At 36.1% G+C, this 19224-nt stretch overlaps 1 protein-coding gene across 1 annotated transcript in view; it reads left to right on the top strand.

The window, feature by feature from the left end:
- Nucleotides 1-2298: 2298 nt before the first annotated feature.
- The window catches only part of LOC145241340 (uncharacterized), a 33642-nt gene continuing 16716 nt past the window's right edge, over nt 2299-19224 (top strand). The window contains exons 1-2 of the mRNA XM_080104189.1: nt 2299-2323; nt 5594-5800. Of these exons, the coding sequence (XP_079960315.1) occupies nt 2299-2323; nt 5594-5800 (232 nt within the window). The remainder of the gene's footprint in view (nt 2324-5593; nt 5801-19224) is intronic.

Genomic DNA, 19224 nt, shown 5'->3' with positions numbered 1-19224 from the left:
GAAAGTTGAAATGTTCAATTTTTTGTTATTTTATTTTTTACGAGATTTTCCGCCTTGTTCGGTATGTTAGCAACTGACTTGTATCTCCCTCTGCCGACCTCCCATACACTCGTACATCCTCACCCCATCGCCGGCAAGTGGATTAACGATATCCACAACCAAATGACATTGATAGTCAGTTAATCTGGATTAAAGCCTTAAATGATTCTAATCCACGTTTTTTCTTCTTCCTTTTTTTTTTTTTTTTTTTTTCACGCAGGCTAAGGTAATTTTCCGTTGCTTTAATTACGTTAAACGACATTTTATGAATTTTCGCGCCAGTTTTTCATTGCCGATACTTGTGAACGTTGCACATGGCTTTTTTCAACGTTGCACACTGCCTTTTACCTCTGTGAGATTGATACGGTCGTTATTACAAACTACAGTAATTTTTATATTTATTTATTTATTTATTTGCGGACAGTTATCCTCATTTTCATAGTTGTTGTTTCATCACGTTTCGGCCAACTCATCATCTGGTCTTCTTCAGGTGATTAAAGGATAAGAATGCTGAGTCTCGTAACTGTATCACCAGTAATTACTAGTGAAACAACAACTATGAAGATAGGGATAACAGTTCGCAAATAAATAAATACATAAATGACTCATCTCTAAGGATTCCAATAAAATACAATATATAAATAGTATTTTGTTTTTGTTGTTTCTGCTATAGCCATCTTCTTTATCGAGACATAATGAATACTTTCTGCAAGGGTGCTTGTACGGCCAATATATTTGTTATTGATGAGTAATCACTTATTAAGGCTTAAAGGTCAATCGAGAATAAAAGTAAATGTGATTGTTAGTTGGATGATGAACAATATTATGAGAGGATTGAAAACGATGGATGAAAAGGACATGATTTAATTACTTAAGAGGAAGGTTTGGCAGCTATTTGTTTACGGTGAACCTGAAAACGATTCCGTTGTCACTCAGTAAAGGCATCCCGTAGTATTGCATTCCACGGATTAGAAGTCCCTCGAAAGAATCTCTGTTCATGAAAATTTCGTTTGGTTTTTAGATAGAGAAAATATAGAAGCAAGAATTGTGCAATCTGTCCCATTGCTTAAGTTAGATCACATATATAATATAAATCTCAGCTGTCTATTTGTGTGTTTGTGTGTTTGTCTGTTTGTGTGTTTGTCTGTTTGTGTGTTTGCCTGTCCAGCTAAAAGTTAAAAAAATAGAAAAGAGACAACCATGGATATGATATTGTCAGAGCCGTCAATACTTCAGACATGTAATGTCGAAGATGCAGAAAAATAATATTCATTTTTTCTACTTTAACGATTACAAAATCTGATAGGGGGAGGGGTCACGTAAAATCGTCTTCTCCTAAACTATTTTAACATTTGCACATGTGTGAACAGATTCGTTTCTTGCAACGTCATCTTATGACGGTCACCTAGGCTGATTGGATGAGAAGGTTGGCTAAAAACTATTAGTTTTTAAGTTTACCCACGCTCTACGGTGCACTTTTTTTTTCTTTTGCATTTAAACATGGTTAAAATATTTTTTAAATAATTTTGTTTTGTACTTTGTGTTTTATTTGGCTTTGTTAATCATCGGTTAATTAAATTAAAACAAAAATCATTTTTCTTATTTCGAGGGTTACATAAACCACAATTTCTATTACATCGTAACTAATTGATGCTTTATTCTTTCTATTTTATTATTTTTAAAATTGAATTCATTTCAGTTTGCTTTATTTTCAAGTTTTTCATTTCCTTACTTTCAAAAAGACATACAACATAATAAGTAATCATTTCTATTTCATTTTTTTTACATTTTTTTACAATTTTTTTACATTTTTTTACAATTTTTTACAATAGAATTATTTTCAGTTTTTTTTTTTTTAAGTTGAAAAAAAAAATGAAATTTACGACTGTACCGTAAAGTAACACTACCATTACAACGGACCGTATAGAGATCTTTCTAGACTGAGGCAGCATTTAAGAGATTAGCTTAAACTGGTATATAGTCATCAAAAAGTGCTCAATATCCTAAGAATAGCTTCTTCTGTTTGTATCATTTCTGCCGAAATATCTGGTGAGGAGATGGTGAGGTACTGCTTCTTTTGGGGGAGATTGCATTTTCGTGTTTTTATCCGTGTTTTTTTTTTAAAGTTGGGTTACCGTATTTTTTGTTTTTGAAATTGTTACATTTAAGTACAGTTACCAAATCCCCCATTCATATACTTGGATAGGGGTGGAGGTGTCGACGTTGCCCACGATTGGATTGACATATAGAAATGAAAAAATGCTCGATAACTTTAGTATAGCAGGTATGTCCAAACGGAACTTCATTTCTTCGATTTATTATTTGTGAACACGGCCAACGCCGGGTATTCCTGCTAGTTGTACATCTAAGTCGATCCGAATGTTAAGAAAAGCGAAAAAGGATGCGTGCTGTTTTTAATTTTTCCTTGCCCTAAACTAATTGCTCTGTTTTGGTTTGGAAGCCTAGGCAGTGGCGGCTCGTGCATGGAGCTGTGGGACTGCAGGCAGCACCCCCAAGTTATTTCTACACAATATTAATGATAAAATTAAAAATAATACGTTTGTTTTATTATTATTATTATTATTATTATTATTATTATTATTATTATTTTATTTTTTTCTATGTGTACATTATAAAATCATTAAGTTTAATGTCGGTATCTCCAAATTCATATAAAAACAAAAATAAAACTAGCTTGGAGCTGTGAAATTCACAGTTACACTTTCTTAATGAATTCTCTTGTGCGCATGCGCGCTTTAGACGCTTTAGGCAGCCGATGAAAGCCGCTTGAAGAACTGTCGCTGGTCGCAGTTCCGCGTCGTGAAATTCGTTGTTTGTTTAGAGTGTGCGCCTGTATAGATATGATAACATTTTTATTGAAAAAAAACAAAAAGGAGGTTTATTTACAATTTTTTTTTTTTAAATTATTATTAAAATCTGCATATAACGTGTTCTTGTACATAAAATATTGTGCCTTTTCTTTATTTTTAAATACGCACACTTTTAGCGTTGCGATTTAATTCGGTAGCAGACGAAAATAATAATATGCAGAAACTGTTTTTTTTTTTTATTTTATTATTAAAAGTATTCGGATTTAGCAGTGAAGCTAACACGCGACTAACGATAAAAATCAAATCTACAATAAATAAATCTTACCATAAAAATAAAGTTACTTTTCCATCTACCTGCCTTTTTGTTTGTTTGTTTTAAGTACTTTTAAATGCTATTTATTTTGCAACAACTAAACTTTACAAAATTAAAAAAAAAAGCTGTTTACATTTTTTCCTAGAAGCAAACAAGCGAAGAAACAGTTTATGTTGAAAATACATTTTAGTAAGAAATCTTTTTAACTTGTATGTTTTAGATATAAAAAAAATTAGCATGCATTTTCCTCCAACGAGGACAATGTTAGAAGTTTTACACTTTGAAAAATGGGGGTTTTACACAAGGTTTTTTTTTAAGGTTTGTAAGTAAAAAAAAAAAAACAAAAAAACAGTTTTTATAATTATGCATTTTTAAACTTTACATTGAATTTGTTAGTAGATGGGGCAGATAATACGCATTAAAAAAGTAAATAGAAATCCTTCTGGACTGAGACAATTTTAATTTTTTGTTTTCTTTGGGGAGAAAGCTACATTAAAATTCGATGTTTTATAATGCTTATATATGACACCCTATTTTCTTATAATAAATCTCCACTTTATGTCGATCTTTACCGGCATAGGATTAGCCAAGCTTATTTGCTCTTTTATAATAAAATGCAAATTGTTAAAAGATTTGTAAATAAAATTTTGTATCTTTAAATATTTTTTGCTTGTTTGCTTACTATATAAAAATGTAAACTTTTTTTATTTCGTATTTTATTTACAAATACTTTTTGTTATAAATACATTTTTAAAAATAATTTTTGTAAATAAACCTGTTATTAAATAAAACGCTATTTTCAAATAGTAAACTCCTAAATTAACCCTCGTAGGGAGGCAAGTAAATTTCAAAGTTTTTCTTTTTTGTTTTTATAAAAAGTAAGTTATTAAAAAATTGTAAATAAATGTATTTTTTCAAATGTTTTTCGTTTTTTTTGCAAAAAAAAACAAAAAAAAACGCAAACTTTTATTTAATCTGAAAAGTTTAAAAGGAATAAATGTATATATTATTTTTTATTATTCTGTAAAGTGTACATAATTTAAAACATATTTTTAATTTTTTTTTGCGTATTATCCATTTCTGATTGATTATTTGTCTTTGTTATATATTTGAATATTTATTTGAATGTTTGTTTATTATTTGATTAAATATTTATTTCTTTTACACGATATTAAAAAATACGTAAAATTTTTGAAGCAGCACCCCCACTAATCTCAGACACGAGCCGCCACTGAGTCTAAGCTACCCTACTATTTTATATATAGGAGAACAGAAGGTCAGTTTTAATCGGTTTTTGGTCGAAAATTTGACTGTCAAGGCGTCAAAGTTCAAAAGGTTTGATCTTTACGGTCTCTAGCAAACTATTCAGCCAATTTTGGGTTTAAATATTTGAAATTTTACATAAACAGTATTCAGACATACAGCAAGTTTTTTAATCAGTTTTTGAGCGAACATTTAGCTGCGAAGAGGTCAAAGTTTAAAGAGTTGATGTTTGCAGATTCTACCAAACTCCTCCGCCAATTTTGGGTCTAAACACTTGAAATTTTAGATGTAAGTTACCTGGAAATGAGTCGAACTTTTGAATATATATACATATATATACATATGCACATAAAGTTATGAACAGTACATAGGGCCCGAGCAAAGCTGGGTTGAACTACATATTTATATAACAACATTGGTTATATGCATATACTGGTATGGGGGTCAGTAAAATATGCTTTTTCAATTATATTTCACCATTTGTAATGACAAATCCTTTTTGTTTAAAAGCTTAATATTAATCAAATATAACAACAAAACACATCTACTCAATTCATAACATTAATCAATGTTAATACTTCCATAGTGTTCCTCATTTTCGGTTCACAATTATTCTTATTAACCCTTATCTTCGAGTCGCTCTTGGTCTTTATAAATGGTGATCGAATCCATTTCACTTACAAAAGATTTAAAACTTATTTTAAAACATTTCAAGTAAGATTATCTCTTGGAGTACATCGGAAATGAAATTTTATATGAACCGTGTCTCTATGAAATTTTACTTCCGGTTTCGGACATACATTATTTGCAATTTATTGAATTTATTCCTTACACAACTAATTATTATTATTATTATCATTATTATCATTATTATTATTATTATTATTATTATTATTTGGATTATTCGGACTACTGACTTCACCTTGAGTTTTATTTGCACAACATTTTGGCCAATGACAGAAAGATTCCCGAGATCGACAAGATATACCTGAAGAAGGACGAAGGTTATGTCGGTTAAAATGTTGTGCGCATAATACTTTAAATAAAAAATAATCTAAATAATCTAAACAATCCAAATTCGGAATCCTTGTTTCACGAATACAAAAACTCATTTTGTTTTCATCTCTTTTTTTCACGCGCGTCTCAGCGGCGACGTGGGCCGTGTGTGTTCAGCTTTTCTGCGGCATCCATTTCATCGTACAGACGATCCTCATCACTTTGTTTTCCATTCAGCGCTACAACCCACTTGCCATCATTATTGAACGACGCGGGCGACTCTCGGCGTTGGATTGCCATGGCAACCAACTCTACCGACCAACATTCCAGAAACAAGTCTACGACATTTTCGCATCAGGTAAGAAACGAAACTAGTCAGGTATTTTTTTTTTACAATGGCCGACAAAACAAAACAAAATAAAAAGGGTGAAAAACAAATATACAACAAATAAATGCTACCAAAGATAAGATAAGTTACTCTTTTACCTATTTAAATAAGTTCTTTGGTATTTTACATTATTTTAAAGCGTTTATTTACTTTGAAACAAAAGTATTATTAAGTCTGTAGCAGTAGAAGCAACATATACTCGCGGTTTGAGATTTTGAATATTTTTTATATAAGATTTTGAATATTTTTTATATAAGATCATTAGTTAAAGCATTTATGACTTGGCCACTCAGAGACTAGCTTTCAAGCGAGCTGACCACGTGATGAAGTTCATTAAAACGTTAGACCCACGGCAACTCTTTCTTTCCTTCTTTCTTAGCCAGGAGGCGGTACTGACAAGTCCACCTGGCTATTCCAGGAAGTTTCGCTGTCTTAATAGTTAAATATCTTTCATTTACAAATGCAAAGCTAATTGGCGCAGGTTCGCAGCTTAACTCCCGGTTTGTCCAATCATATGTCATGTCTCAGGCGAGTTGAGCACGTGATAAAGTAAATAAAAGGTTGAACCCAGACCTTTCGCTTTCTTTTTCCTTTCTTCTGTATGCTTAACATGATAATTTATGTATATTTCGTGATTATAATTTTATGGTCAATTCTCTATTGAATATTAAATGGTATTCTACTGTAACTATTATATTCTATTATAACGCTTATGATTATTATTCGTATACGGTTCGGCCGTTATCATACTGTGCACCGCTTAAAAAAGGATAGCGAAATATTCCAAATAAACCTTGTCATCCCTTAAAAGGAAAGTTGAATTATATATATATATATATATATATTTAAATAAATGTTTAGAGGTACAGAATTTATATATGGTTTTAAATAAAATGGTAGGCGGCAGTTTCTCGAGAGCTCTTTCGGCTATCATCTCTTCAGGAGCAAATCGATAGCAATCTAAATAATATTGTGGCGAAAATAAAGAGTTCTATAGGGGAACTTATTTAATGTGCCAACGTACGGGGGCATTAATTAAATTTATTTACGTTTAAAAAACGATTAAAAATGTTGGCACAACGAGGGAGAAAAAAAAAAAAAAAAAAAAAAAAAAAAAAAAAAGCGGGAGAAAAATTCAAAGTTCCCCAAAGAGAAACAATGCGTTAGATGTTTCTTTTTGCCGGCACAAAGAAGGTTGACGCACCGCAATAGAGACAGCCTCCAAAATCTTTAAATGATTTTTGGAGTCCGCTCTATGTAGCACCTCGAACCAATCTATTTTATATCTATCGGCACAGCATGGGTTGTCAACCAAATGCTGGCCAATAGCAGAGTCCAAGGCTGCAGAAGGAGGGAGACCTCCAAACCCCATCCTCCCTTGTCTGATCTTCGATGGAACATGCTGGTTTATACGAGTCAAAAGGTGCAAGGATGTTCGCCCAACATAACCAGCATCGCACTGGCATTTAAACTGATATACAATATTACTATTTTGAATGTAAGGCAAACTATCCTTGCGGAAAGACGGAAAAGCAGATCTCGTAGTATATACCACACGCAAGGTCACCGAATTGAAGCAATCGTAAATACTTCTTCGAATCTTTTTTGAAATTATATTACTCCCCTCCCCTATCCACGGTAATTTCAAATAAACCGGGCATTTCAAGGGTCCAAACTTTTTAGGGGATTTAAAATCCGCAACCTTTTTGAAAATACAATCATCAATAAGGTCAACAGGATAACCATTATTGATGAATATTTCCCTGATCTTATCGAGTTCGACATCCAATCTGTTAGGCGAACAAATCATGAGGGCTCTATGTACCAAAGTATTAATTAAACCGACCTTACGTGATTTAGGTACAAAAGACAACCAGTTCACATATAGTCCAGTAAATGTCGGCTTTCTATAAATTGTAGTGAGAAAGCCCCCCCTTGAGCGTTCGACAAGAACGTCCAAGAAAGGAAGCGAATTGTCCTTCTCACTTTCCATAGTGAACTTGAGAGCCCCATGTAAAGAATTCAGCCTATTAAAAAATGTCGACGCATCACTTTGCGAAGGAAAAATAGCAAAAGTGTCGTCAACATATCTGAAATATGCAGTGGGTTTAGATGTAGAATGAAACATAACGGATTCATAATACCCGACGAAAATATCCGCTAAAGTTGGGGCCAACGGACTCCCCATTGAAACCCCGTCAACCTGACAGTACATAATATCACAAAAACTAAATTCCACGGATTTCGTACACATTAAAATGAGTTCAATAAGAATCTCTTTAGAAAACCGTGGAACAGTCAGGTGACCATCATATAAAGCGTCGGTACATATACGTATAGTCTCATCCAACGGTATGTTGGTGAAAAGACTAGAGACATCAAATGAACACATGAAAGACGTCTCTGCATTAGAATCCAACCCACGTACACAATCAACGAACCGAAAGGAATCTGGGATACAATGCGTGGTGTATAGCTCACGCACAGGTTGCAGAATTTCTACAAGCCACTGAGCCAAAGAATGTTGTGCTGAACCAACCATTGATAAAATGGGTCTCAGTGGAACACCTTGCTTGTGGATTTTAGGGAGACCATACATTCTGGGACGCTGTGACCCAGAGGGCCTGATCCTGTCATAGACATCCTTGCAAAACACCTTCTTTTTAAATAATGCAAGTAAACGTCTCTGCATTTTAGCCTCGTTCTTGCAAGTATTATCCGTCACCTCGACACCGCCGAGTTTACGGAATTTCGAACTATCATTGAGAATCACTGCCATTTTCTCAACGTAGTCGGATTTATCCAAAATCACCACTCCTGCACCTTTGTCTGGTTTACACATATAAATATCGGTGTTAGATTTTAACGCTTTCATCGTTTTAAATTGCGTTATATTCCAGACAAAGTCGCTATGATCAACAGGAATGTTACTATATCGGTGAGCTAAGGCAACTAAATTGGATTTCATCCCAACAATTTTTTCTGGGGAATTAGGCACATTATGTCTAAGTTGAGAGAACAAAACTTCAAAGGCAGAAAGTGTTCTCTCTTTATTTAAACTCGTGGGGGGAATACAAAAATCTAAGCCCCTAGACAAAACTTTATTTTCAATTTCTGTAAGGACCATTTTTGAAAAATTGAAAATATGTTTGCTTCCATTAGTGGGTTCACACCCATATCTTCTGCGAACCAGAAGAGCAAGGTGTTTACTATTATCTTTGGAAGCATTTTGCCTAGCAAACTGATCACCGATAGATAAATATTTGCAAAAACGGAAAAAATCACAAAAGGACAGGAACCCCTTAACTACGGACCAAAGTTGATGACGATTACTAATGTACGTCTCAAGGTTCTCCATCAACTTATTCATATCGTCACGTATAAACGCACGCTCCATAGACAAACTTGGCTTCACTTTAGATGCAGCAATACGTTTACTAATGTAAGCTGGGGCTACATCTTGTTGCAGACAGGAACGCAAAAAAGCTAAGGAGAGATTGGTAGATCTAATTCTACTCCTTAATCTTACAATATTATTACACAATTCTATTTGTTGGTGTGTATACCTCTTCCGTAAATATTTAAATAAATGTTTAGAGGTACAGAATTTATATATGGTTTTAAATAAAATGGTAGGCGGCAGTTTCTCGAGAGCTCTTTCGGCTATCATCTCTTCAGGAGCAAATCGATAGCAATCTAAATAATATTGTGGCGAAAATAAAGAGTTCTATAGGGGAACTTATTTAATGTGCCAACGTACGGGGGCATTAATTAAATTTATTTACGTTTAAAAAACGATTAAAAATGTTGGCACAACGAGGGAGAAAAAAAAAAAAAAAAAAAAAAAAAAAAAAAAAAAAAAAAAGCGGGAGAAAAATTCAAAGTTCCCCAAAGAGAAACAATGCGTTAGATGTTTCTTTTTGCCGGCACAAAGAAGGTTGACGCACCGCAATAGAGACAGCCTCCAAAATCTTTAAATGATTTTTGGAGTCCGCTCTATGTAGCACCTCGAACCAATCTATTTTATATCTATCGGCACAGCATGGGTTGTCAACCAAATGCTGGCCAATAGCAGAGTCCAAGGCTGCAGAAGGAGGGAGACCTCCAAACCCCATCCTCCCTTGTCTGATCTTCGATGGAACATGCTGGTTTATACGAGTCAACAGGTGCAAGGATGTTCGCCCAACATAACCAGCATCGCACTGGCATTTAAACTGATATACAATATTACTATTTTGAATGTAAGGCAAACTATCCTTGCGGAAAGACGGAAAAGCAGATCTCGTAGTATATACCACACGCAAGGTCACCGAATTGAAGCAATCGTAAATACTTCTTCGAATCTTTTTTGAAATTATATTACTCCCCTCCCCTATCCACGGTAATTTCAAATAAACCGGGCATTTCAAGGGTCCAAACTTTTTAGGGGATTTAAAATCCGCAACCTTTTTGAAAATACAATCATCAATAAGGTCAACAGGATAACCATTATTGATGAATATTTCCCTGATCTTATCGAGTTCGACATCCAATCTGTTAGGCGAACAAATCATGAGGGCTCTATGTACCAAAGTATTAATTAAACCGACCTTACGTGATTTAGGTACAAAAGACAACCAGTTCACATATAGTCCAGTAAATGTCGGCTTTCTATAAATTGTAGTGAGAAAGCCCCCCCTTGAGCGTTCGACAAGAACGTCCAAGAAAGGAAGCGAATTGTCCTTCTCACTTTCCATAGTGAACTTGAGAGCCCCATGTAAAGAATTCAGCCTATTAAAAAATGTCGACGCATCACTTTGCGAAGGAAAAATAGCAAAAGTGTCGTCAACATATCTGAAATATGCAGTGGGTTTAGATGTAGAATGAAACATAACGGATTCATAATACCCGACGAAAATATCCGCTAAAGTTGGGGCCAACGGACTCCCCATTGAAACCCCGTCAACCTGACAGTACATAATATCACAAAAACTAAATTCCACGGATTTCGTACACATTAAAATGAGTTCAATAAGAATCTCTTTAGAAAACCGTGGAACAGTCAGGTGACCATCATATAAAGCGTCGGTACATATACGTATAGTCTCATCCAACGGTATGTTGGTGAAAAGACTAGAGACATCAAATGAACACATGAAAGACGTCTCTGCATTAGAATCCAACCCACGTACACAATCAACGAACCGAAAGGAATCTGGGATACAATGCGTGGTGTATAGCTCACGCACAGGTTGCAGAATTTCTACAAGCCACTGAGCCAAAGAATGTTGTGCTGAACCAACCATTGATAAAATGGGTCTCAGTGGAACACCTTGCTTGTGGATTTTAGGGAGACCATACATTCTGGGACGCTGTGACCCAGAGGGCCTGATCCTGTCATAGACATCCTTGCAAAACACCTTCTTTTTAAATAATGCAAGTAAACGTCTCTGCATTTTAGCCTCGTTCTTGCAAGTATTATCCGTCACCTCGACACCGCCGAGTTTACGGAATTTCGAACTATCATTGAGAATCACTGCCATTTTCTCAACGTAGTCGGATTTATCCAAAATCACCACTCCTGCACCTTTGTCTGGTTTACACATATAAATATCGGTGTTAGATTTTAACGCTTTCATCGTTTTAAATTGCGTTATATTCCAGACAAAGTCGCTATGATCAACAGGAATGTTACTATATCGGTGAGCTAAGGCAACTAAATTGGATTTCATCCCAACAATTTTTTCTGGGGAATTAGGCACATTATGTCTAAGTTGAGAGAACAAAACTTCAAAGGCAGAAAGTGTTCTCTCTTTATTTAAACTCGTGGGGGGAATACAAAAATCTAAGCCCCTAGACAAAACTTTATTTTCAATTTCTGTAAGGACCATTTTTGAAAAATTGAAAATATGTTTGCTTCCATTAGTGGGTTCACACCCATATCTTCTGCGAACCAGAAGAGCAAGGTGTTTACTATTATCTTTGGAAGCATTTTGCCTAGCAAACTGATCACCGATAGATAAATATTTGCAAAAACGGAAAAAATCACAAAAGGACAGGAACCCCTTAACTACGGACCAAAGTTGATGACGATTACTAATGTACGTCTCAAGGTTCTCCATCAACTTATTCATATCGTCACGTATAAACGCACGCTCCATAGACAAACTTGGCTTCACTTTAGATGCAGCAATACGTTTACTAATGTAAGCTGGGGCTACATCTTGTTGCAGACAGGAACGCAAAAAAGCTAAGGAGAGATTGGTAGATCTAATTCTACTCCTTAATCTTACAATATTATTACACAATTCTATTTGTTGGTGTGTATACCTCTTCCGTAAATATTTAAATAAATGTTTAGAGGTACAGAATTTATATATGGTTTTAAATAAAATGGTAGGCGGCAGTTTCTCGAGAGCTCTTTCGGCTATCATCTCTTCAGGAGCAAATCGATAGCAATCTAAATAATATTGTGGCGAAAATAAAGAGTTCTATAGGGGAACTTATTTAATGTGCCAACGTACGGGGGCATTAATTAAATTTATTTACGTTTAAAAAACGATTAAAAATGTTGGCACAACGAGGGAGAAAAAAAAAAAAAAAAAAAAAAAAAAAAAAAAAAAAAAAAAAGCGGGAGAAAAATTCAAAGTTCCCCAAAGAGAAACAATGCGTTAGATGTTTCTTTTTGCCGGCACAAAGAAGGTTGACGCACCGCAATAGAGACAGCCTCCAAAATCTTTAAATGATTTTTGGAGTCCGCTCTATGTAGCACCTCGAACCAATCTATTTTATATCTATCGGCACAGCATGGGTTGTCAACCAAATGCTGGCCAATAGCAGAGTCCAAGGCTGCAGAAGGAGGGAGACCTCCAAACCCCATCCTCCCTTGTCTGATCTTCGATGGAACATGCTGGTTTATACGAGTCAAAAGGTGCAAGGATGTTCGCCCAACATAACCAGCATCGCACTGGCATTTAAACTGATATACAATATTACTATTTTGAATGTAAGGCAAACTATCCTTGCGGAAAGACGGAAAAGCAGATCTCGTAGTATATACCACACGCAAGGTCACCGAATTGAAGCAATCGTAAATACTTCTTCGAATCTTTTTTGAAATTATATTACTCCCCTCCCCTATCCACGGTAATTTCAAATAAACCGGGCATTTCAAGGGTCCAAACTTTTTAGGGGATTTAAAATCCGCAACCTTTTTGAAAATACAATCATCAATAAGGTCAACAGGATAACCATTATTGATGAATATTTCCCTGATCTTATCGAGTTCGACATCCAATCTGTTAGGCGAACAAATCATGAGGGCTCTATGTACCAAAGTATTAATTAAACCGACCTTACGTGATTTAGGTACAAAAGACAACCAGTTCACATATAGTCCAGTAAATGTCGGCTTTCTATAAATTGTAGTGAGAGAGCCCCCCCTTGAGCGTTCGACAAGAACGTCCAAGAAAGGAAGCGAATTGTCCTTCTCACTTTCCATAGTGAACTTGAGAGCCCCATGTAAAGAATTCAGCCTATTAAAAAATGTCGACGCATCACTTTGCGAAGGAAAAATAGCAAAAGTGTCGTCAACATATCTGAAATATGCAGTGGGTTTAGATGTAGAATGAAACATAACGGATTCATAATACCCGACGAAAATATCCGCTAAAGTTGGGGCCAACGGACTCCCCATTGAAACCCCGTCAACCTGACAGTACATAATATCACAAAAACTAAATTCCACGGATTTCGTACACATTAAAATGAGTTCAATAAGAATCTCTTTAGAAAACCGTGGAACAGTCAGGTGACCATCATATAAAGCGTCGGTACATATACGTATAGTCTCATCCAACGGTATGTTGGTGAAAAGACTAGAGACATCAAATGAACACATGAAAGACGTCTCTGCATTAGAATCCAACCCACGTACACAATCAACGAACCGAAAGGAATCTGGGATACAATGCGTGGTGTATAGCTCACGCACAGGTTGCAGAATTTCTACAAGCCACTGAGCCAAAGAATGTTGTGCTGAACCAACCATTGATAAAATGGGTCTCAGTGGAACACCTTGCTTGTGGATTTTAGGGAGACCATACATTCTGGGACGCTGTGACCCAGAGGGCCTGATCCTGTCATAGACATCCTTGCAAAACACCTTCTTTTTAAATAATGCAAGTAAACGTCTCTGCATTTTAGCCTCGTTCTTGCAAGTATTATCCGTCACCTCGACACCGCCGAGTTTACGGAATTTCGAACTATCATTGAGAATCACTGCCATTTTCTCAACGTAGTCGGATTTATCCAAAATCACCACTCCTGCACCTTTGTCTGGTTTACACATATAAATATCGGTGTTAGATTTTAACGCTTTCATCGTTTTAAATTGCGTTATATTCCAGACAAAGTCGCTATGATCAACAGGAATGTTACTATATCGGTGAGCTAAGGCAACTAAATTGGATTTCATCCCAACAATTTTTTCTGGGGAATTAGGCACATTATGTCTAAGTTGAGAGAACAAAACTTCAAAGGCAGAAAGTGTTCTCTCTTTATTTAAACTCGTGGGGGGAATACAAAAATCTAAGCCCCTAGACAAAACTTTATTTTCAATTTCTGTAAGGACCATTTTTGAAAAATTGAAAATATGTTTGCTTCCATTAGTGGGTTCACACCCATATCTTCTGCGAACCAGAAGAGCAAGGTGTTTACTATTATCTTTGGAAGCATTTTGCCTAGCAAACTGATCACCGATAGATAAATATTTGCAAAAACGGAAAAAATCACAAAAGGACAGGAACCCCTTAACTACGGACCAAAGTTGATGACGATTACTAATGTACGTCTCAAGGTTCTCCATCAACTTATTCATATCGTCACGTATAAACGCACGCTCCATAGACAAACTTGGCTTCACTTTAGATGCAGCAATACGTTTACTAATGTAAGCTGGGGCTACATCTTGTTGCAGACAGGAACGCAAAAAAGCTAAGGAGAGATTGGTAGATCTAATTCTACTCCTTAATCTTACAATATTATTACACAATTCTATTTGTTGGTGTGTATACCTCTTCCGTAAATATTTAAATAAATGTTTAGAGGTACAGAATTTATATATGGTTTTAAATAAAATGGTAGGCGGCAGTTTCTCGAGAGCTCTTTCGGCTATCATCTCTTCAGGAGCAAATCGATAGCAATCTAAATAATATTGTGGCGAAAATAAAGAGTTCTATAGGGGAACTTATTTAATGTGCCAACGTACGGGGGCATTAATTAAATTTATTTACGTTTAAAAAACGATTAAAAATGTTGGCACAACGAGGGAGAAAAAAAAAAAAAAAAAAAAAAAAAAAAAGCGGGAGAAAAATTCAAAGTTCCCCAAAGAGAAACAATGCGTTAGATGTTTCTTTTTGCCGGCACAAAGAAGGTTGACGCACCGCAATAGAGACAGCCTCCAAAATCTTTAAATGATTTTTGGAGTCCGCTCTATGTAGCACCTCGAACCAATCTATTTTATATCTATCGGCACAGCATGGGTTGTCAACCAAATGCTGGCCAATAGCAGAGTCCAAGGCTGCAGAAGGAGGGAGACCTCCAAACCCCATCCTCCCTTGTCTGATCTTCGATGGAACATGCTGGTTTATACGAGTCAAAAGGTGCAAGGATGTTCGCCCAACATAACCAGCATCGCACTGGCATTTAAACTGATATACAATATTACTATTTTGAATGTAAGGCAAACTATCCTTGCGGAAAGACGGAAAAGCAGATCTCGTAGTATATACCACACGCAAGGTCACCGAATTGAAGCAATCGTAAATACTTCTTCGAATCTTTTTTGAAATTATATTACTCCCCTCCCCTATCCACGGTAATTTCAAATAAACCGGGCATTTCAAGGGTCCAAACTTTTTAGGGGATTTAAAATCCGCAACCTTTTTGAAAATACAATCATCAATAAGGTCAACAGGATAACCATTATTGATGAATATTTCCCTGATCTTATCGAGTTCGACATCCAATCTGTTAGGCGAACAAATCATGAGGGCTCTATGTACCAAAGTATTAATTAAACCGACCTTACGTGATTTAGGTACAAAAGACAACCAGTTCACATATAGTCCAGTAAATGTCGGCTTTCTATAAATTGTAGTGAGAAAGCCCCCCCTTGAGCGTTCGACAAGAACGTCCAAGAAAGGAAGCGAATTGTCCTTCTCACTTTCCATAGTGAACTTGAGAGCCCCATGTAAAGAATTCAGCCTATTAAAAAATGTCGACGCATCACTTTGCGAAGGAAAAATAGCAAAAGTGTCGTCAACATATCTGAAATATGCAGTGGGTTTAGATGTAGAATGAAACATAACGGATTCATAATACCCGACGAAAATATCCGCTAAAGTTGGGGCCAACGGACTCCCCATTGAAACCCCGTCAACCTGACAGTACAGATCTCGTAGTATATACCACACGCAAGGTCACCGAATTGAAGCAATCGTAAATACTTCTTCGAATCTTTTTTGAAATTATATTACTCCCCTCCCCTATCCACGGTAATTTCAAATAAACCGGGCATTTCAAATATTGTAAGATTAAGGAGTAGAATTAGATCTACCAATCTCTCCTTAGCTTTTTTGCGTTCCTGTCTGCAACAAGATGTAGCCCCAGCTTACATTAGTAAACGTATTGCTGCATCTAAAGTGAAGCCAAGTTTGTCTATGGAGCGTGCGTTTATACGTGACGATATGAATAAGTTGATGGAGAACCTTGAGACGTACATTAGTAATCGTCATCAACTTTGGTCCGTAGTTAAGGGGTTCCTGTCCTTTTGTGATTTTTTCCGTTTTTGCAAATATTTATCTATCGGTGATCAGTTTGCTAGGCAAAATGCTTCCAAAGATAATAGTAAACACCTTGCTCTTCTGGTTCGCAGAAGATATGGGTGTGAACCCACTAATGGAAGCAAACATATTTTCAATTTTTCAAAAATGGTCCTTACAGAAATTGAAAATAAAGTTTTGTCTAGGGGCTTAGATTTTTGTATTCCCCCCACGAGTTTAAATAAAGAGAGAACACTTTCTGCCTTTGAAGTTTTGTTCTCTCAACTTAGACATAATGTGCCTAATTCCCCAGAAAAAATTGTTGGGATGAAATCCAATTTAGTTGCCTTAGCTCACCGATATAGTAACATTCCTGTTGATCATAGCGACTTTGTCTGGAATATAACGCAATTTAAAACGATGAAAGCGTTAAAATCTAACACCGATATTTATATGTGTAAACCAGACAAAGGTGCAGGAGTGGTGATTTTGGATAAATCCGACTACGTTGAGAAAATGGCAGTGATTCTCAATGATAGTTCGAAATTCCGTAAACTCGGCGGTGTCGAGGTGACGGATAATACTTGCAAGAACGAGGCTAAAATGCAGAGACGTTTACTTGCATTATTTAAAAAGAAGGTGTTTTGCAAGGATGTCTATGACAGGATCAGGCCCTCTGGGTCACAGCGTCCCAGAATGTATGGTCTCCCTAAAATCCACAAGCAAGGTGTTCCACTGAGACCCATTTTATCAATGGTTGGTTCAGCACAACATTCTTTGGCTCAGTGGCTTGTAGAAATTCTGCAACCTGTGCGTGAGCTATACACCACGCATTGTATCCCAGATTCCTTTCGGTTCGTTGATTGTGTACGTGGGTTGGATTCTAATGCAGAGACGTCTTTCATGTGTTCATTTGATGTCTCTAGTCTTTTCACCAACATACCGTTGGATGAGACTATACGTATATGTACCGACGCTTTATATGATGGTCACCTGACTGTTCCACGGTTTTCTAAAGAGATTCTTATTGAACTCATTTTAATGTGTACGAAATCCGTGGAATTTAGTTTTTGTGATATTATGTACTGTCAGGTTGACGGGGTTTCAATGGGGAGTCCGTTGGCCCCAACTTTAGCGGATATTTTCGTCGGGTATTATGAATCCGTTATGTTTCATTCTACATCTAAACCCACTGCATATTTCAGATATGTTGACGACACTTTTGCTATTTTTCCTTCGCAAAGTGATGCGTCGACATTTTTTAATAGGCTGAATTCTTTACATGGGGCTCTCAAGTTCACTATGGAAAGTGAGAAGGACAATTCGCTTCCTTTCTTGGACGTTCTTGTCGAACGCTCAAGGGGGGGCTTTCTCACTACAATTTATAGAAAGCCGACATTTACTGGACTATATGTGAACTGGTTGTCTTTTGTACCTAAATCACGTAAGGTCGGTTTAATTAATACTTTGGTACATAGAGCCCTCATGATTTGTTCGCCTAACAGATTGGATGTCGAACTCGATAAGATCAGGGAAATATTCATCAATAATGGTTATCCTGTTGACCTTATTGATGATTGTATTTTCAAAAAGGTTGCGGATTTTAAATCCCCTAAAAAGTTTGGACCCTTGAAATGCCCGGTTTATTTGAAATTACCGTGGATAGGGGAGGGGAGTAATATAATTTCAAAAAAGATTCGAAGAAGTATTTACGATTGCTTCAATTCGGTGACCTTGCGTGTGGTATATACTACGAGATCTGCTTTTCCGTCTTTCCGCAAGGATAGTTTGCCTTACATTCAAAATAGTAATATTGTATATCAGTTTAAATGCCAGTGCGATGCTGGTTATGTTGGGCGAACATCCTTGCACCTGTTGACTCGTATAAACCAGCATGTTCCATCGAAGATCAGACAAGGGAGGATGGGGTTTGGAGGTCTCCCTCCTTCTGCAGCCTTGGACTCTGCTATTGGCCAGCATTTGGTTGACAACCCATGCTGTGCCGATAGATATAAAATAGATTGGTTCGAGGTGCTACATAGAGCGGACTCCAAAAATCATTTAAAGATTTTGGAGGCTGTCTCTATTGCGGTGCGTCAACCTTCTTTGTGCCGGCAAAAAGAAACATCTAACGCATTGTTTCTCTTTGGGGAACTTTGAATTTTTCTCCCGCTTTTTTTTTTTTTTTTTTTTTTTTTTTTTTTTTTTTTTTCTCCCTCGTTGTGCCAACATTTTTAATCGTTTTTTAAACGTAAATAAATTTAATTAATGCCCCCGTACGTTGGCACATTAAATAAGTTCCCCTATAGAACTCTTTATTTTCGCCACAATATTATTTAGATTGCTATCGATTTGCTCCTGAAGAGATGATAGCCGAAAGAGCTCTCGAGAAACTGCCGCCTACCATTTTATTTAAAACCATATATAAATTCTGTACCTCTAAACATTTATTTAAATATTTACGGAAGAGGTATACACACCAACAAATAGAATTGTGTAATAATATTGTAAGATTAAGGAGTAGAATTAGATCTACCAATCTCTCCTTAGCTTTTTTGCGTTCCTGTCTGCAACAAGATGTAGCCCCAGCTT

This window comes from Euprymna scolopes, chromosome 2 (genome assembly GCF_053919585.1).
Source record: "Euprymna scolopes isolate OS-2025 chromosome 2, ASM5391958v1, whole genome shotgun sequence".
Classification (NCBI taxonomy): domain Eukaryota; kingdom Metazoa; phylum Mollusca; class Cephalopoda; order Sepiida; family Sepiolidae; genus Euprymna; species Euprymna scolopes.
The sequence above is the reverse complement of the archived record's forward strand: the minus strand, read 5'-3'. Positions and strand labels throughout refer to the sequence as shown.